This window comes from Artemia franciscana, unplaced genomic scaffold (assembly GCF_032884065.1).
Source record: "Artemia franciscana unplaced genomic scaffold, ASM3288406v1 Scaffold_289, whole genome shotgun sequence".
In the NCBI taxonomy this organism is placed as follows: domain Eukaryota; kingdom Metazoa; phylum Arthropoda; class Branchiopoda; order Anostraca; family Artemiidae; genus Artemia; species Artemia franciscana.
Window position 1 is genome coordinate 1,480,185 of NW_027063627.1, and position 21,681 is coordinate 1,501,865.

General features: G+C 35.6%; 1 protein-coding gene across 1 annotated transcript in view; it reads right to left on the reverse strand.

Moving 5' to 3' along the window:
• Positions 1-21,415, reverse strand: part of LOC136043071 (2-phosphoxylose phosphatase 1-like) — a 52,357-nt gene extending 30,942 nt beyond the window's left edge. Inside the window, exon 1 of the mRNA XM_065727993.1 lies at positions 21,247-21,415. Within this exon, the coding sequence (XP_065584065.1) occupies positions 21,247-21,304 (58 nt within the window). The 5' untranslated portion in view covers positions 21,305-21,415. The remainder of the gene's footprint in view (positions 1-21,246) is intronic.
• Positions 21,416-21,681: the final 266 nt, after the last annotated feature.

Below are 21,681 nucleotides of genomic sequence, written 5' to 3' on the forward strand. Positions count from 1 at the left end.
TGTGCTTTCTAAATATAATAGCTTGCACCATGACCACTTCATCCCAGCTTCCAACTGCAGGGCTAGACATTATATAAAGGTTTACTGATTATGTTCATTTTTTTTCAAACAGGCTTTATTTACTATTAAATAATAAAAAAACAAGTTTTATTAAGTGAAAGTAAGGAGCGACATTAAAACTTAAAACGAACAGAAATTACTCCGTATATGAAAGGGGCTTCTCCTCCTCAACGCCCCGCTCTTTACGCTAAAGTTTGACTCTTTCTCTTAACCGTAAAACAGTAAAAAACTTAAACAGTAAAAAAACTTTTAGCGTAAAGAGCGGGGCGTTGAGGAGGAAAAGCCCTTTTCATATACGGAGTAATTTCTGTTCGTTTTAAGTTTTAATGTCGCTCCTTACTTTCATTAAAAAAAACTTGTTTTTTTATTTAATTTCTGGACGTTTTTTAATTAATGCATGTTTTGATCTTGGCTCTCCGCACATAAATAATTAAAACGAAATTTGCATAATATTTTTTTTTCGGCTAAATGGCTTTCTCATAATTTTAATCTGAAGATTTTGAGAAAAAAGGAGAGAGGGAGGAAGCCTAGTTGCACTCCAATTTTTTGATTACTTAAAAAGGCAACTAGAACTTTTTATTTTTTTACGAACATTTTCATTAGTAAAAATAGACGTAATTTACGAATTGACTTAAGTAACGAACTTCTATATTCGTATGTTTTTATTGCGTATATGAGAGAGTTCACTCCTCGTCGATACCTCGCTCTTTACACTAAAGCTTTAAATTCTGTCCCAATTCCTTAAGAATGACCCTTGAATCACAAAGGCCGTAGAATAAATAGTTGAAATTACTAAAAATACTTTAGCGTAAAGAGCAATTTTTCCCCACGCTCATTTTTCCCCAAAGTCACCGGATTAAAATTCTGAGATAGCCATTTTATTCATCATAGTCGAAAAACCTAATAACTATGTCTTTGGGGACGACTTACTCCCTCGCAATCCCCGTGGGAGGGGCTGCAAGTTACAAACTTTGACCTGTGTTCAAACAGTTCATGGTAACGAACTGTAGTGAGGAGCGACCCGGCTCAATAGTAAACGAAACTCTAAAAAACGGAATTTCGATACTAAAAGATATATCAAAAGAATCGGATTTTTATGCTGATTTTAAATATATAAGTTTCATCAAATTTAGTCTTTGTCATCAAAAGTTACGAGCCTGAGAAAATTTGCCTTATTTTGGAAAATAGGGGATAACACCCCCTAAAAGTCATAGGATCTTAACGAAAATTACACCATCGCATTCAGCGTATCAGAGAACCCTATAGAAAAAATTCCCAGGTCCAATCTACAAAAATGTGGAATTTCGTATTTTTTGCCAGAAGACAAATCACGGGTGCGTGTTTTTTTTTTTTTTTTTTTTTTTTTTTTTTTTTTTTTTTTTTTTTTTTTTTTTTTTTTCCAGGGGTCATCGTATCGACCAAGTGGTCCTAGAGTGTTGCAAGGGGGCTCATTCTAACGGAAATGAAAAGTTCTAGTGCCCTTTTTAAGTGACCAAAAAAATTGGAGGGTACCCCGGCCCCCTCCCACGCTCATTTTTTCCCAAAGTCAACGGATCAAAATTTTGAGATAGCCATTTTGTTCCGCATAGTCGAAAACCATAATAACTATGTCTTTGGGGATGACTTACCCCCCACAGTCCCTGGGGGAGGGGCTGCAAGTTACAAACTTTGACCAATGTTTACATACAGTAATGGTTACTGGGAAGTGTACCGACGTTATCAGGGAGATTTTTTTGGTTTGGGTGTGGGGTTCAGGGGAGGGGGCTATATGGGAGGATCTTTCCTTGGAGGAGTATTTCATGGGGAAAGAGAAATTCAATGAAAAGGGCGCAGGACTTTCTAGCATTACTATAAAAAAAAAACAATGGAAATATAAACATGAAAAAGTTTTTTCAATTGAAAGTAAGGAGAAGCATTAAAACTTAAAACGAACAGAAATTATTACGCATATGAAGGGTTCTAAAAATACTTTAGCATAAAGAGCGAGGTATTTAGGAGAAGATAAATACTTCGCTCTTTATGCTAAAAAATTTTTAAATAATTTCAACTATTTATTCTACGGCCTTTCTGATTCAGGGGTCATTCTTAAAGAATTGGGATAAAACGTAACGTAAGTTATGTACGTTTGTTACGTAAGTTAATTCTTAAGTTACGTTTTTTTTTTACTAATAAAAACGTTCGTTAAAAATTAAAAGATCTAGTTGCCTTTTTGAGTAACCGAAAAATTGGAGGGCAACTAGACCTCCTTCCCCACCCCTTATTTCTCAAAATCGTCTGATCAAAACTAAGAGAAAGCCATTTAGCCAAAAAAAGAATTAATATGCAAATTTCATTTTAGTAATTTATGTACGGAGAGCCAAAATTAGACATGCATTAATTCAAAAACTTTCAGAAATTACATAAAAAAAACAAGTTTTTTTAAATGAAAGTAAGGAGCGACATCAAAACTTAAAACGAACAGAAATTACTCCGTATATGAAAGGGGCTTTTCCTCCTCGACACCCCGCTCCTTGCGCTAAAGTTTGATTCTTTCTCGCAACTCTACTTTTTAAAACAATAAAAAACTTTAGCGTAAGGAGCGGGGTGTCGAGGAGGAAAAGCCCCTTCCATATACGGAGTAATTTCTGTTCGTTTTAAGTTTTAATGTCGCTCCTTACTTTCATTTAAAAAAACTTGTTTTTTTTATTTAATTACATATAGTAATGGTCACTGGAAAGTGTACAGACGTTTTCAGGGGGATTTTTTTGGTTATGGGCGAGAGTTGAGGGAGGGGTTACGTGGGAGGATCTTTCCATGGAGGAACTTCTCATGGGGGAAGAGACTTTCAATGGAGGGGGTGCAGGATTTTCTAGCATTATTTAAAAATACAATGAAAAAATAAATATGAAAAGTTTTTTCTACTGAAAGTGAGGAACAGCATTAATACTTAAAACGAACAGAAATTATTACGCATATGAGGGGTTTACCTCCTCGTAATACCTCGCTCTTTACGCTAAATTATTTTTATTAATTTCAACTATTTATTCTACGGCCTTTGTGATTCAGGGGTCATTCTTAAGGAATTGGGACAAAATGTAAGCTTTATTGTAAAGAGCGAGGTATCGACGAGGGGTGATTCCCCTCATACACGCAATAAAACATACGAACATAGAAGTTCGCTACGTTAGTTAATTCGTAAGTTACGTATATTTTTTAATTATGAAAACGTTAGTAAAAAATTAAAAGTTATAGTTGCCTTTTTATGTAATCAAAAAATTGGAGGGCAACTAGGCCTCCTCTCTCGCTCCTTTTTTCTCAAAATCTTCCAATTATAACTATGAAAAACCCATTTAGAAAATTAATATGCAAATTTCGTTTTAATTATTTATGCACGGAGAGCCAAGGTCAAAAAATGCATTAATTTAAAAATGTCCAGAAATTAAACAAAAAAAAACAAGTTTTTTTAAATGAAAGTAAGGAGCGACATTAAAACTTAAAACGAACAGAAATTACTCCGTATATGAAAGGGGCTTTTCGTCCTCAACGCCTCGCTCTTTACGATAAAGTTTTTTAAATTTTTAAGAAGTTGAGTTAAGAGAAAGAGTTAAACTTTCCCTTGGGCTTATATTTGGGAAAACTATGAATAGGTATAGGACATGAACCATACGGAAAAAAAGAAATAATTTTTGCATATGGAAAAGAGAGGAAAAGTAACTTTTTAGATAGGTAAATACACTTTTAAATACTCCATTCAATGTGCTTTCTAAATATAATAGCTTGCACCATGACCACTTCATCCCAGCTTCCAACTGCAGGGCTAGAAATTATATAAAGGTTTACTGATTGTGTTCATTTTTTTTAAAAACAGGCTTTATTTACTATTAAATAATAAAAAAAAACAAGTTTTTTTAAGTGAAAGTAAGGAGCGACATTAAAACTTAAAACGAACAGAAATTACTCCGTATATGAAAGGGGCTTTTCCTCCTCAACGCCCCGCTCTTTACGCTAAAGTTTGACTCTTTCTCTTAACCGTAAAACAGTAAAAAACTTAAACAGTAAAAAAAAACTTTTAGCGTAAAGAGCGGGGCGTTGAGGAGGAAAAGCCCTTTTCATATACGGATATACGGAGTAATTTCTGTTCGTTTTAAGTTTTAATGTCGCTCCTTACTTTCATTTAAAAAAACTTGTTTTTTTATTTAATTTCTGGACGTTTTTTAATTAATGCATGTTTTGATCTTGGCTCTCCGCACATAAATAATTAAAACGAAATTTGCATAATATTTTTTTTTTTTTTTTGGCTAAATGGCTTTCTCATAGTTTTAATCTGAAGATTTTGAGAAAAAAGGAGAGAGGGAGGAAGCCTAGTTGCACTCCAATTTTTTGATTACTTAAAAAGGCAACTAGAACTTTTTATTTTTTTAAGAACCTTTTCATTAGTAAAAATAGACGTAATTTACGAATTGACTTAAGTAACGAACTTCTATATTCGTATGTTTTTATTGCGTATATGAGAGAGTTCACCCCTCGTCGATACCTCGCGCTTTATACTAAAGCTTTAAATTATGTCCCAATTCCTTAAGAATGACCCTTGAATCACAAAGACCGTAGAATAAATTGTTGAATTTACTAAGAATACTTTAGCGTAAAGAGCAAGGTATTATGAGGAGGTAAACCCCTCATATGCGCAATAATTTCTGCTCGTTTTAACTTTTAATGCTGCTCCTCACTTTCAGTAGAAAAAACTTTTTATATTTATTTTTTCATTGTTTTTTTAATAATGCTAAAAAAAATCCTGCGCCCCATTCAACGAAAGTCTCTTCTCCCATGAGAAGTTTATCCATGGAAAGATCCTCCCACGTAGCCCCCCCCACCTCAACTCTCCCTCCCAAACCAAAAAATCCCCCTGAAAAAGTCCGTACACTTCCGTTACGACTGAAAACGTCCGTTACGACTGCGGGGGAGTAAGTCGTCCCCAAAGACACAGTTATTAGGTTTGTCGACTATGGTGAATAAAATGGCTATCTCAGAATTTTGACCCGGTGACTTTGGGGAAAAAATGAGCGTGGGAGGGGGCCTAGGTGCCCTCCGATTTTTTGGTCACTTAAAAAGGGCACTAGAATTTTTAATTTCCGTCAGAATGAGCCCTCTCGCGACATTCTAGGACCACTGGGTCGATACGATCACCCCTGGGGAAAAAAAAACAAACAAATAAACACGCATCCGTGATTCGTCTTCTGGCAAAAAATGTGAAATTCCACATTTTTGTAAATATGAGCTTGAAACTTCTACAGTATGGTTCTCTGATACGCTGAATCTGACGGTGTGATTTTCATTAAGATTGTATGACTTTTATCAGCAAATTTCTCAGGCTCGTAACTTTTAATAGGTAAGACTAATCTTGATGAAAGTTATATATTTAAAATCAGCATTAAAATGCGATTTTTTTTAATGTAACTATTGGTATCTAAATTCTATTTTTTAGAGTTTCGGTTACTATTGAGCCGGGTCGCTCCTTACTACAGTTCGTTACCACGAGCTTTTGATTAGGATCCAACTATTGATAATAAACAAGCACAATAGATAATAGCAAACCCACGAAAATCAGCAAACATTGTACACGGTCTAGGGCTTTACCTGGCCCCATTAGGGGGAACTGGGATGTAATTGTGGTGAGAGAAATTGTTATTCTTGGAAGGAGTATTTAATGAATCTAATGAAACGTTTCTTTCTCCCATCTGATTTTTATCTAACACTGTATTTTTACCTAACAGAGAATTAAGCAGCACTACTCGTTGGCCATTATTAATAAAAAAAAAAAACATCCCGAAAAAGAAGTTTTAAAGAAAAGTAAAGGCTATACTACATTACAGATGAGAATAAATAAAAAACTACAATAACTCAAACTGAAAAACGACCAGAAATTACTATTATAGAATAAATGAAACCCAAAACAAACATAAATTACATACACTATCATAGCAAAAAACATGCAACAGGTACTAATATAAATGAATAAATAAATATTAAAACGAGTAAAGCTTAAACTGAATATACAAATCAAGTTTGAAATGAACAAATATATTTTGCTATTGAAGTATAAATGAAACCCAAAACGAACAGAAATTAAATAAAGAATCATATCAAACAAACATACAATAGGTACTACTATGAATAAATCTTAAAACAAGTGAAACTTACATTTAATATGCAAACCAAGCTTGAAACGAACAGAAATCACTAAAAACAAGAGTTTGAGTTTTGCCTTCTTCGCTCACTGTAAAAGGCGAAAACTTATTGCGTCATTGGCGCTTTACTAAAAAAATATGTGTCTTGAACTATCTTAGAAACTACAAATAAAATCAAACTGAATATTTGACATATAATGATATTAATTGTTGAAAGATCATCAGTTCAAGATTTTAGTTCACTGTAATTTTATATTCATTTCCAATGCTGCAATAACTCAAAAAGAAAATATTTGTAATATAATTCATTTGCAGTGAAGCGCTAATGACGCAATAGGCTTTAGACTTTTACTGTTACGGAAGGAGGGAGTATCCAAACTCTTGTTTATAGTGAAACTATATTTGTCTTGAAAAGTCTTGGAAAAAACTAATAAAATTAAACTTAATATTTGATATATAATGATATTATTTGCTGAAAGTTCATCAGTTCAAAATTGTATTTTACTGTAGTTTTTTTTTTTTGTCTGTTTTGAATATTGTAGGCCTAGTAAGTACAAAAGAGAACGTTTTTAATATAATTCGTTTTCTGTAAAGTGCAGATGACACAGTGATACTCCTAAAAATGTAACTAGAACTTATACGACCATCCCTTTCATAAAAACCTTATATGCCCAGGGCATAATTTACAACACTTGCCCCTAGGTTCTAGGGGTTGTGTTATCCCTCGAGTTTTTGTAATCTGATCTTTTGCTACATAAATAATTTTACCGGAGACATTTGGGAAAAAGACGGTTTGTGGGGGGGGGGAGGCTATTTGAAGATCACTTTTGACACTGAAAAAGGGAATAAGATCTTTCAATTTCTAATCGTTTGAGTCCCCTCCAAAGTTTATACAACCAGCTCTTAACTTTTACAGATAAAGTAATTTCTAATTTAATACATGGTCTTCAGAGTAATGATTGGTCTAGTGTTCTTGAAGCTAATGATGCTGATTGTGCAACTAGATTATTTTTGTGTCGTATGGGAACTCTGTTGGATAAGCATTTTCCTCTTAGAAATAAGCCAAGGAATTTTACACCCAAATGCCCATGGATGTCTAGAGGTCTGATCAATGCAACCCATATGAAGGCGTCTTTGTTCAAGGCTGCATGTAAAAGTAAGACACAGGATGATCTTTTGAAGTATAAACATTATAAAAATGTGCTCACTTCTTCAGTTCGTTTAGCAAAAAAGCTGTATTTTTCGCGTCGAATTAATGAATGCAAGGGGAATTTGCGCAAGGTTTGGACTGTAATTAATGAAGCTCTCTCTCGCAAGAAACTCAAACATTCCTCTCCATGTCTTTATAGAAATGCTGATGGTTCTGTTGTGGACAAAAAATCCTCAGCGAGTGCCTTCAATTCGTATTTCACCACACTTCCTTCAGTTCTAATTCCACCCCCGAGTAGAGTAAGTTGTTTTCCCTTGGCGGAGAAGTCTTTTTTCCTTTCCCCATGTAGTACTACTGAGATTTCTAGTATTATTTCCCAACTTCCTAGCAGTCGTTCAGTTGATAGTTTTGGTTTGAGTAATAATGTCCTTAAAAAAATTAGTAAGTTTGTTTCTCATCCGATTTCACACATAACTAACCTCTCTCTTTCTTCTGGTATTTTCCCTCATTCATTTAAAGTCGCTACTGTTCTACATTTGCACAAAAAAGTTGATTCGTCTCTAATTTCAAACTACAGACCTATTTCTCTTCTTCCCGTCATCTCAAAGGTTGTTGAAAAAGTAGTGTATCGTCGACTCTCTTCATTTGTATTTAGTACTAATTCGACTGATGGAAATTCTCTCATCACTAACCATCAGTTTGGTTTTCGTCCCCAATTCTCTACCTTACATGCACTTACTGATGCTACAGAGTTTGTGCGTGTTAATCTGGACAAGGGCTTGTGTGTTTTGGGTCTATTTCTTGACTTTTCAAAGGCCTTTGATATGGTTGACCACAATGTTCTTCTGTCTAAACTATCCTTATTTGGTGTGCATGGAGTCCCACTAGATTGGTTTAGGTCCTACCTCTCAGATAGATCTCAGTATGTTTTGGTTAACCGTACTTCTTCCACTACTTTGCCTGTATTGAAAGGTGTCCCACAAGGCTCTGTGCTTGGACCACTTTTGTTTCTAATCTACATTAATGATCTTGTTGAAGGTCTTCATCCCCATGTTCACCCTGTTCTTTTTGCTGATGACAGTAATTTTTTCATTGCTGCGGTGGACCTGCCATCTGCCACTTCTATAGCTCAAGGTCTTCTTGATAAAGTAAAGGATTGGTGCTGGTCAAATGGTATGGCTCTTAACAGTCGAAAGAGTGCCATTGTCAACTTTAGGACCCCTTACCGCATGCGAGACGTACGGGAGCCAATCACCCTGACTTTTGGGAATGATATTATACCACAAGCTACTATGGTGAAACTTCTTGGTGTGTATCTTGACTGTTTTCTTTCTTTTAAACCGCATATAACTCACACCCGTTCCTTAATCCTCCGCCAGTCTTCAATGTTGCACCGGATTAATTCATTTCTTCCTCCTGATATTATGGTTTCTCTTTATCATGCTTTTATTCATCCTTACCTTTCTTATTGCTGCTCTGTCTGGGGCAATACTAATAAATCTCTCTCTGCTCACTTCAAAGAGCCTAAAATAGGGCAGTGAAGGCTACTTTTCTTCTCCCTCGGCTTTACCCTTCCTCTGATCTTTATAATGATACTGGAATAGCTCCGCTGGATCATATTATAGGTAAAAGTACTCTTTATTTAGCGCATTCTGCTTTTCTAGGTACTCTTCCACCGACCCTGCAGCAGTTTTTCTCAAGGACAGGCTCAGGTAGGTACTTTTCTTCTTTGCGTAATTCTTCTCGACGATTTATTTTACCAAAACGATCCTCTACAGCAGCTCAGAGGTCTCCTGTATATCAGTCAATTCTATTATGGAACTCCATCCCTTTGGATGTCCCTCTTTTTCTTTCTGCAAAGGCATTATTTCGTCGGATCTTTCCAGTTAAATAATTTTTGTCTCTCTTTTAATTCTATCCCAATTTGTATGTCACTTCTCTTCTTTTAAAATCATTTTCAGTTATATGTTAAATCTCCTTCTAAATCTTCTATCTGTTAAATGTGCTTGTCTTGTTCCATTTTTTTTTTTTTTTTTTTTTTTTTTTTTTTTTTTTTTTTTTTTTTTTTTTTTTTTTTTTTTTTTTTTTTTTAGTAAGTGTTTTATTTTTGTTCTCTGTGGCCCATTACAAGCATAGCTTCTTGGGCCTATTAACTGATTTACTTTTGTAATAGTTTTCTTTAGTATTAATAAATTGATTGATTGATTGATTGAAATAAAACCTTATATGCCCCCAGGGAATAAGTTACAACCCTTACCCCGGGCTCTGGTGGGGGGGGATATGTTAACCCTGAAGTTTTTTTTATCTGATCGTTGGATTATTTCAAACAAAATGACTATTTTAGAATTCTAATAGGATGCATTTGGGGAAAAGAAGGTGCGGGGGGCGGGTGTTAGATGCCCTTTGATTACTTTTGACTCTTAAAAAAAGTAACCAGAACTTTCTATTTCCAATGAAATGAGCCATCTCTCAAGCTTATACGACCAAGCCTTACATAAAAACCTTAAATGTCCCCAGGGCACAACTTAAAACACTTACCCCGGGCTCTGGGGGGTTGTATCGACTGCAGAGTTTTGTTATCTGATGTTTGAACTATTTTTAACACAATGCATATCTAAGAATTTTATCAGATGGGTGTGGGGAAACACGGGTCTGGGAAGGGGGGGATCTAGTTGCCCTCAAATCTCTACTGACTCCTAGAAATTGAACTAAAAATTTCAACTTCTAATCGAATGAGCCCCCTATCAAGTATATAAGAGCATCCCTTCTATAAGAAACATATATATCCCCAGGGCATAACTTGCAACATCTGCCCCAGGGCTCCCGAGGATCGTGGTGATCTCGGAATTTTTTTATCTGATCTTGGAACTATTTTTAACAAATAGGCTATCTAAAAAATTTTATTGAATAGATTTGGGGGGAAAGGGCGGGGGGATTAGTTGCCCTCCGATTACTTTTAGAAAGGGCATTAGAACGTCCTATTTCCAATCGAATGAGCCCCCTCCAAAGCGTATACAACAATCCTATCCTTATGAATTGCCTTTAGAAACAAACATTGGAGCCTCATGGCCTTTACTACAGGCAACGCTATAGCATTGCCTCTTATTTTTTTTTCTTCAGAGGCACTTGATAAGGAAGGGGTGGTCATATGAACTTTGGAGGGGGCTCATTCGATTGAGAATCGATAGTTCAAAAGTGATTGGAGGGGAACTAGCACCCCCCATACCCTTTTGTCCCCCAAATACATACAATAAAAATTTTGAGATACCTTTTTTTTAAATAATCCTAAGATCAGATGACAAAAACTCCGGGGCTGACACAACCCCCAGGGCCCAGGGTCTAGGCATTTTATGTTATGCCCTGGGGGCATGTATTGTTCTTATAGAAAAAAGTGCTTGTATAAACTTCGGAGGGGGCTCATTTAATTGGAAATTGAAAATTCCAGTTAACTTTTTAAAAATCAAAAAAGAGATCAGAGAGCAACTACCCCCCCCCCCTTCCAAAGCCTTTTTTCCTCAAAACCGTCTGATAAAAATTCTGAAATGGCCATTTTGTGAAAAATAGGTCAAAAATCACTTAAAAAACTGCAGGGTTTACAAAACCTCCAGAGCCCAGGGACAAGCGTTTTAAGTTATGCCTCATATAAAACCTTATAGACATACAAGGTTTTTATTAAGGGCTGTCATATCACAGGCAGCGCAATAGTGCAGCCTAAGAAAAGAGCGATGTGGGCAAAATATATTTTTTTTTCTTTTTTTTTTGTTTTAGATCAGGGCACTTTGTATCGAATGATTGTCATATAAACTTTAAAAAGGGCTCGTTCGATTGGAAACTGAAAGGGCAAGTACCTTTTTTAATAGTCGAAAGTAATTGGAGGGTAACTAGCCCCTCCTCCCACGCCCACCACTTCCCCAACCAAATCCAATCAAAATTTTTAGATAACCATTTTGCTTGATCTACTTTAAAGGTCCGGAATTATGTCTTTGAAGATGATACCCCCCCCCCCCACGACCCTCAGAGCAAGGATTGTAAGTTATACCTTGGGGCATATAAGGTATATGTAGAAAGGATAATCGTATAAACTTCGAAGGGGACTCATTGGACTGGTAATCAGAGGTTCTAGTGCCCCTTCTAAGATTCAGAGTGATCAGAGGATGAATACCGCTCCCCACTCCTCGTGTTTTCCCCAAATTGCATCTGATAAAAATTTTGAGTTTACCATTTGTTGTTGTTGAAATTTCGAAAAGAGCTCATTCGATTGGGAATTGAAAGTGATAATGCCCTTTCTGATAGTCGAAAGTGATTAGAGGGTAGCGAACCCCCTCCCACGCCCATTATTCACCCAAATAAATCCGATCAAAATTTTGAGATAACTATTTTGTTCAACGTAATTGAAAGGTCCAGAAATTATGTCTTCAAGGATGACAACCCCCCACAGCCCTCAAGGAAAGGGTTGTAAGTTATGTGCAGGGGGCATACAAGTTTTACATAGAAAGGGTGGTTGTAAACTTCAAATGACACTACATATAGATAATACTACTGCTGTGACTGCTAATACAACCATGCCTAATTGCAGGAAGGTGAAATTTTAAAGAAATTTTGAGGGGGAGGATGAACTGAATCAGAACACACTCTCTGTATGCAGGTTGTCAAAAGGGTCTAACAGCGATATCTTAGGAAGAATTTGGTGAGTGAAGTTGAAACTAACAGGGCTTCTTGTGAGGGATGTTGAACTAATCAAAAGAAAATATTAGCATCCTAATGCTACTTCATATACTCGTACTACTGCTACTGTTACTATTATTACGGCTTCTATTACTACAACCAACAACAAAGAGAGATAAAACTCCATAAAAAAAACCTCAAACGAGACTGCGGCCAGTAGAGAGAAAAGAGATGAAAGACTAAAATGACGCGGATATTTTGCCTGTATCTAAACTAGGCGTCCTCAGCACAAGATAAAAAGAAAAAACACTAAACTAAAAACAAATAAAACCACCACCAATAATAATAAATACAATTGTTGCTACTGATCCACGTAGCGAAAAGAAGCTATTAGAGTTACTTCAATGAGAACATCAAAGCAACTGAGGAAGAATTGTGAAAATTGAAACTAAGTTAACTATTCTGTTGTGAAATAATCCTCTTGTTAGCTAATATTGAAGCAACTCTTTTTGGTCTAGTAGGTAATCTAGTCCCCTGGTGATTGTGTAAAATTTTAATTCCCTTATTTACTATTGGTTCATTTTTCAAAAGACAATCGTAAATTGGGTCAATATTTAAATTCCCTGTGTCTCTATTTATTGAAAGATCAGCAAACATATGTTTTTTAATTTCTATAGCCTACCTCGCCCACTGAGAAAAACCCCAATCATTAGAAATAGATGTAGCCTCATCAAACTGTATAAAATGTTCAGGATGAAAGAATATATGTTCAGCCAGACCCGAAACGAAAGTTTCAGGAGGCTTTCTTAATTGTAGGGTTTTTTTCTGTTGAGTTGCGATGCTCAATAAATCTTTCAATAAATTGTTGGTGAGCTCTACCATTATAAAACTTTCCACAAGAACAAGGAATTTTATACACCCCATTAACTAAATCTCCCCAGGTTAGACCCTTCCCAGAATTAAGAAAACTACCTAATGGTCTCACTGATTGGAAACAAGTATCAAAATTATGTTTACGCAAAATTCGTTTAAGCATCTCCCCCAAAGGCAAAGAAATGAAACTTGTCCGCATATTTAATTCTGTACACTGTGAAACTCCAATAGCCCTATTGTTGTGTTTAATGTGTCTATTTTTTATCATTTTGTCAATGAATTTAATCGGGTAGCTATTACAAAATAAAATATCCCTCAAATACAAAAATTCAAAATCTAAAAACTCCTGGGAACAAAATTCTGAAAGATCTATCCACCAGTGCAATCACAATCCCTCGTTTCACTGAAATAGGGTAGCCCGAATGAAAGTTCAAACACCTATCACTGTGTGTAGGTTTTCTATATACTGAGAAAAGTAAATGGAAATCACTTTTAATCAATAGGATATCAAGAAATGGTAGTTTGTCATTTTCTTCAAACTCCACTGTAAATTTAACATTTTATCTAAACTATTTAAATGTTTATGGAAAAAACTATTTAAATTTTTATAGAAAATGTTTATGGTGTCTACAATTACAATAGTGTTGCCTTTGTCTGCCCTAGTGATAGTAAGGACCTTATCCTTTTTCAAATCAGAAAGTATTTTAATGTCATTTTTTGTGGTATCATTTTCAATTTTTCTCATGTTAAAAGTGTTTAATTTCCTTACGATTTCAGCTCTAAGCTCCTGAGGAGCCTCGACTTTATCAATAGAATTCATAATTCCTGACTTTACCTTAGAAATTATTTTTGAATAAGAAATTGGTGTTGGAAAACAGAATCTAAAACCCTTCAACAAAACTCCCTCTTGTTGACTACTAAGAGGTTTAGATGACAAATTCTTAGCGGCAGGACCCAGACAAAAATAAGGATAAAAAATATCCGAATCCTGGAACTTCTCAAACAAAAGTCTATTAAACTTGTCAACTAGACGAACCTTCGATACATGGAAATCATGGTGAAAAGATCTAACGGCCATTTCCTTAATTCTCAGAAAAAAAGTCAGATGGAAAGTTATTCCTCAAAAAGTTTTCGACAAAATTTAAGTCTTTGGAAAACTTAAAACGTCTTTGTTTTTACTCAGAAGTCACGTGATTTAAAGCCATGAGGCTTAATCTGTTTTTAATTTTGATTCATTTTCAGTACCAAAATGGGTATTGATTCTAAAAGATTTAGGAATCACCAATTCCTTCTTGCAATTTTTTAAGAAAATTTGCTGATTTAACAAATTTGGATGTTTTTTAACCAAAGAAAAATAATAACTGAGAGAAGCTGCTAATTGTTGCCTGTAAGCTTGACAAATGAAAGTACTTAGGCCAAACTGGCCAGACATGTTGTCATGTCTGGCCAGTTCAGCTTAAGAACTTTCTATTACTGCAACTGCCACTAAAGCTTAGACTACCACAACTAATACTACAGCTGCTACTACTACTACTGCTATTAAAACTAAGGATATTAAGGCAAAAAAATTGACCTGTAGAGGAAATGTAAGGAACTCAATCAAAATATACTATGCCCAAACAGGTTGTCAAGTGGACGTTTCAGAAATACTCCAGGAACAGTTGATGGTATTTATTAAGCTGCAGCTTTCAACATGTGTTGAAGGGGTTGTTGAAGAAACCAAAGGTGCTATGAGCACAATATTACTAATGTTGCTACAACTATTGCTGCTGCACAAGCTATGAGCATTAAGGTGAAGCTTTCAAGGAATATTTAGGTGGATGATGAACTAAATCAAAGCAAACTATGAGCATGTGGGCTTTCAAAAAGGTGACAAAGCAACATCTGAAGAACAGCTTATGTTAGTAATTTAGACCTTTAAGAATAGGTTGTGGTGGATTTTGAAGGAGCCAGAAAGCGCTTTATTTATACTTTTAATGCTACCACTTCTGTCTATGTAACTAATGATGCTAAAGGTATTAAGAAAAACTTTTTAGGGAATGTTTAGGAGTTTCAATTAAAGAAAATAACTGTATGCATGTAGGTTTTCAGAAGGGCATATAAGCAATGTCATCGGCAGCAACACTTTATAATAGCTAAGAATACCATTGAAACTTTTACAGGAGCTAATTCAATTCAAAATTAGAAGTTATGGTGCCCATTTTAGGAGTACCAAGAGATTGGAGGGCAAGCAGCCCTTCTTTCAAGCCCATCCATTTTCCAAACGCATCCAGTCAAAATTTTGAGACAGCCATTTTGTTCAGCATAGTAGAACAGTCCAGCAGCTATGTCTATAGGTATATAAGGCATGTCAAGCCCCCAAAACTATGCAATTGGCCCATTATACTTTAAGACTAAATGTTGCTTTAAAATAAATGAGAAGGCATTGTATTTATGATTCCAAGAAGACACCTCAGCAATATATTGAGAATGACCAGGGGTATTAAGTTGAAACTTTTGGGGATTACTACTTCTGTTCTTACTATTATAATAAATTAAAATCGAGTAAGTATATCCAGGCTGTAAAAGATCATAAATATAATCTTTTGGAAATGCTGTTAAGTTTTATTTCTTAGGACAATTTCAAATGCTATAAAATTAAATTAAAAAAAAGACTGTTTGTGTCAGGATTAAAAATTGTTGAAAAAGTTTCTCAAACATTCAAATAGCAACCCATACTATGAATTCTTATGGAAAAAAACTAAAAAGAAATAAGAAATTGTTTTTTTTTTTCATGGAAAAATATGTCAATAAAAAACGGAGAGAAATTAATTCAAAGAACTTTTTTCCACAAAACAAGTTTTTCAAAGAAAAGTGAAGAGCTCCATAAGCAAACAATGAGTAAAAGTAAAGTCAAATTATCTTCCAAGCATAAAACCACCACAAATCGCTATCAATTAAATGAAACTCAAAACGAATAGAAATTACAATAAATAACCAAATCAAACTCAAAACAAACAAAAATTAACATGAGTAGGACTGATACCGCCCCACTTCCCACTTCTCAAGACCAGAACACAATTTGCACTTTACTGAAAACAAAATACATTTGAAATGTTTTCACTTTTTGCACTTTCATAAATAAAAAATTTGCCAAATAAAAACGGAAAAAATATCAGTTAATGTCAATTAATCTGACAATTCATGGTCATTTGTTTTTTATTTTTATTTTTTTTAGGAAAGTGCAAATTGTGTTCTGGTCTTGAGAAGGTTTGGGGGTTATCAGCCCTAATCATGTTAATTTTTGCTCATTTCATCAAATGAGCCACCTCTGAAGTTTATTAATTTAAAAAACTTTTTCAACAAAACAAGTTTTTCAAAGAAAAGTTAAGAGCTCCATTAAGCCAAGAATGAGCAAAAATAAACTTTGGAGAGTTTCATAACCTATAAAACTGAGAACTAAAGATGTTTGATGACTCAGACACTTCTTAATTATTAACTTAAGAATGAAAATTTGGTTCAGCACATCCTCTATTGCTCCTAAAACTTAATTTAAAACCTAAAAACTGAAATTAGGATTTTATTGAAACAACAATTAAATCATAAGGCAAAAATAAACTTCGGAGAGTTTCATAACCTATAAAACTGAGGAGTAAAGATGTTTGATGACTCAGACACTTCTTAATTATTAACTTAAGAATAAAAATTTGGTTCAGCACATCCTCTATTGCTCCTAAACCTTAATTTAAAACCTAAAACCTAAAATTAGGATTTTATTGAAACAACAATTAAATCGTGAGTTTAATACTATACATCATAGTCTGAAAACCGTAGATATGATAATAAGTTACATTATAGGGCCCCATTAAGGACTCATAATATAATTTCCACTAGGAGCTGCAGAATTCTACCAAATCATTAATTTATTGAACCTAGGCACCTATAACAAAGGCATAATAAGGCAGCTGCAAGCAAGTACACAAGAATTAATATATTAGCAAAAGCAAGCTGGCATTAGCATAACCTACAAGCATGATATTACATCCTCCTTCTTTTTTATTGGAGCACTGTCACTTATTATCACTAATTATGAAAGAACCCAAAGAGAAGGCGCTAGGCTTGCTTCTTGGCATTCTATAATATATCATCAACACATAGTCAATAACAATATGTGTGATGGCCTCCACTCTGGCACTGTTTTTGCATGTAACTGAGAGAAACTGGGGGTACTATTTACACTATTTACACACTTCCAGAAGCTCACAGGTTTAGCTTATTTAGTGGCTTGATTTGCCATCCATATCTGGTTTTGGTCACTGACTTTTCCTCTGGCTTGATGTCTTCACCTGGGGGTGGGCTATCAGAAGTAGTGGTGATGGATTTTTTTGGTAAGGGTGTACTGAATGATGTGGTAAATGGTGATGCATCTGCATAGAGTTGATACACTTTGGATTGTTTGTATATGTTGTATATATATCACATTCACTGTGCTGTCTGTTCTGTACAGGTGTCAAGAGCAATGAATTTGATAAGTTCTTTTAATTTCTTTGTAGTATAGTTCCATCTCAAATTGTAATATGGAATGATCTTGGGCAACCTTCTGATGCTATAATGTCTGCAGTGCCCAACTGATTCTGTGGTTGCTTCTGGTAATACATGGTGTCACCTAAGTGGAGTGTGGTTCAAGGCTGAGCTTGCTTGTCAAAGTATTGTTTCTGTGTTGACTGGGTCTCTTTCTACTTCTGCAGATATGTATTAGTCGGGACAACCTGCTTTTGTAGATCTTTTGGTGTACAAGGTAGGGTGGAATGTAGCTTGGGGCTCATGAGCAGTTGAGCAGGTGGCGTAATTGTCTACAGGTGTATTCCTGTATTCCAGGAAACTCAGATATGGGTTGTCCCCATTCTCAGTTGCTTTGAATAAGATGTTATGGCATGTTTGCACCACCTTTTCTACCAATCCGTTGGATTGGAGGTATATAGGAGTGGATGTCTTGTGGCTCATCCCCCAGTCACCAACAAACTGTTTAAATTCAGACAATGAGTATTGCATCCTGTTGTCTGACGTGACTGTGTTAGGAATGTCATGCCAAGCAAAGTGTGCTTTCAGTTTACAAATTATTTCCTTGGATGTTAGGTTTCTTAGCTTGTCAACTTTGAAATAGCAGCTGTGGTAGTCAACTGTTATGAGATATTTTCCTTCATTCCAGTAAAAGATATCTGAAGACACCTGCTGCTATGGAAGTAAGGGAATCTGGGAGTTGATAAGGGGCTCTTTCTGGTTATTGTGGCTGAATTTTTGGCAGGTGGGGCAGTTTATGATAAGAGCTTCAATGTCACTGTTCATCCTTGGCCAATAGATGAGCATCCTGGTGCATTGTTTTGTTTTTTCCCATGCCAAGGTGAGAGACATAAGAGCTGCTTTAGAATTTTCAATCACAGTTTCTAGGGCATAAATATCCTTTCACCCTTAAAAATGATGCCATTCTGATAAGTCAGTTCATGCTGAAAATTCCAGTATGACAGGAGATCAGTAGTACATTGCTCTCTAATGTTAGGCCATCCACTTTTGATAACTTCTTAAGGAGGGCCAGCTGTTCATCTTTCTCTTTATAGAGTCTTATTTCCTTGAGTCTTTCATCACTTTCAGGAAGAATTTGTGTAACTTGGTGGACATAACTTCAATCTCTCTATGGAGCTTCTCATTAATGTCAGGGAGGTGTAGTCTTGACAATGTGCCAGCAATTATTATTTCTGTCCCTGGCCTGTAAAAAAGCTCAAGATCATACAGTTGAATTTGCAGCATCATTTGTTGTGCTCTAGCAGGGGCTTTGTGAAGTTAATTCCAAAGGATAGTTTCAAGTGGACAGTGGTCTGTGGCCACTCTTACATGCCAGATATATGTGAAGTTATGGAAGTATTTGCAACCAAAAACTATTGCATATAGCTCCTTCTCCAGTTGCAAGTATTTCTGTTCTGCTTGGCTGAGGGAACATGAGGTGTAAGCAATTGATCAGATAAATGCTCCTAAGCTGTGTGATGATGCATCAACAGTGAGATTGATGGACTTGCTAGAGTGGTCAAAATAGGCTAGATTTGTGACTGTTGAGTTTTTGATGCTTCTCAGAGCTTTGTCATGTTCTTTGGCCCACTTGAAGTCTATAGATTTGCTGAGATCATGCAAGACTTTGTTTTTTATTGATATGTTTGAAATGTATTTTGCAAGGTAATTTAGCATCCCCAACAGAGTTGCAAGCTCTCCCAGGATTGATGGTATGGGCATCTTGCTAATAGCTTTGATTTTTTCAGGATCTAGTTGTATTCCTTGTTCACTGATGACATGTCCAAAATAGGTCATGCTGGTAACACAGAAGTGACACTTCTTTTTGTAGAATCTGATGCCCTTTTCTCTTGCTCTCTGCAGTACAGCTTTCAATAACTTGTTATGTTCTACAAGAGATGATCCAAAAACAAGAAGATCATCAATGATGACAGCAAATCTATCTAATCCTTCAAGGGCCTCTTCCATTTGTCTTTGAAATTCCTCCTGGGCTGATATGATACCAAATGGCATTTGTTTCAAATGCTATCTACCAAAAATTGTGCTGAATATTGTTAGGTCAGCAGACTCATCATCCAAGACCAATGACCAATACCCAGATCTTGTACCCAATTTGCTCAGAAACTCTGCTCCATGGAGTTTTGATGTTACATCTTCAAGGGCTTGGATTGGGTAGAAGGGTCTTTTGATGGATTTGTTCAAATTGACAGGGTCTATGCATATTTGTAAACTGCTGTCCTTTTTTCTACTGCTACCACTGAATTGACCCAGTCACTATATCTAGATATCTTTTCAATTATTCCCTCAACTTCCATGAAATATAGTTCAGCTTCCAATTTGTCTTGGAGAGATGATGGGATTCTTCTTGCTAGGTATGCAGTAGGGGTTGCACTATCCTTCAGGCATAAGTGGCATTCTCCATCAAGCTTTCCTATTCCTTGAAATATGTCATTATAGCTGTTGATTATTGTAATCACTTCTGTCCTGTTGACTGCATGGAATTTCATCAGCCTTACTGACTCCAGAAGTAGTTTGACTATATTCTATAATTGACTGGAATCCAAGAATTGGCATAGAGCCAGTTTCAACAATGAAAAAGAGCAAGGTTTCAGCTTTGTTGGAGTGGTGCTTGTACTTAAGCTGGCACATACCTCTGACAGGGATTTTTTTTATCCACAGTAACTTGTGAGTCTCTGGGTACTTTTTGTTGGAGGTAATTTATGCAGCAAGGCATCAGAGTACTTAGCAGGTAAGATTTTAGCTTGTGCTCCTGTGTCTACCTTGAATTTTATAGACAATGAGCTGTTTACTTCTAATGTAATATGAGCCATTTGCTTGTCATTATGGACTTTGTTTAGTATGGAATATAAAAAGACATTGTCATCTTTGTCACTGTTGTGGGTTGGGCTATCCTTGAATTCTGTTACTACATTGACAGATTTGCTGCTTTTGCACACATGTGCAAAGTGGTTTAGCTTTTTATACTTTCAGCAGGTTTTGCCTTTTGGGCAAAACCTAAAGCAGCTCTAAGCAAGCACACAAGTGTTAATTTATAAGCAAAAGCAAGCACAGAAGTGTTAATTTATAAGCAAAAGAAAGCCAGCATTAGCATAACCTACATGTATGATATTACTGAGGCCATTGTTATATTTGAGATGCCTATTTTAGGCTCTTTCTGAATATAATAACTGCTTTTAATGTAAATTTAATTTTGACCTTATATAATCTAAAATTATCCAAATACAGGCATGTAGCCCACATTACAGGCTAGGCCTATAAACTATTTGCTATGTTTATTGATTCTTGATGTTGTCATGATCAATTTAATTTACTGGTAAACTGCTTTAACATGAGTGGTGCTAACAGAGGAGCATAATCTGTATCTAAAACAAGAGGAAAGGGTAGTATATCCTCTTTGAGGGTCTGTAAAGTGCTTAAAATTGACCTTACAACAAATGCAATCATTATATTCAAAAGGAGCATACAAAAAAGTCATCAAGGGGTACATTAACCTTTTAAGGTCAAATATATGGACCGCTCCAAATGCCTATTTAGTGTATTTTTGTCCATTAGGATGGAGTAGAGTGTAGTGATGCGCCTTTAAAAATGAGATAGGCTTAAGGACTAAACAGTTATGATTCTTTTAAAGTAGTTTCAGACTTTTTGGGAGTTTCCTTTGAATACTCTCTGCTGCTTCAGGATTTAATAAAGCTATTCCCATCCATTGATCTGCTGTGGGTATCTTTAAGTGAGAGAACACAGCAAAAAGCAGGGAGTGAGCTAAAATTGACTCACCATAGCTTCCTATCAATGCAATGACAAAGAATGCATATTTGAGAAAAGTATTGGTCATAGCAGGGGCTCTAGAATCTACTCTGAATTAGAAACTTTCTTTTGCAAGAGTCTCTGCAATTTTGGTGATAGACCCATGTCAAGGCTGTTTAAATATCTACAAATAAATACAGGGTTGCTCAAACAACAATTAACGACTATACGATTTCTCAGATAATCCGGAATTCCCAATGGATTCTTATGGAAGACCCGACACCCCGCCAGTTTTCTTTTCGGCGGCGAATAGCTGTTTTTATGGAAAACGGCGACATTCCTCCTTTTTTTCTCCGGTTACAAGCCACCGGCAGATGCCAATTTTTCTTTTTAGAGAGGAGTTTCAAATCTGTTCAGAACACCAAAGTGACTTACCATTACAAATCGAATAAATAGATAAGTCTG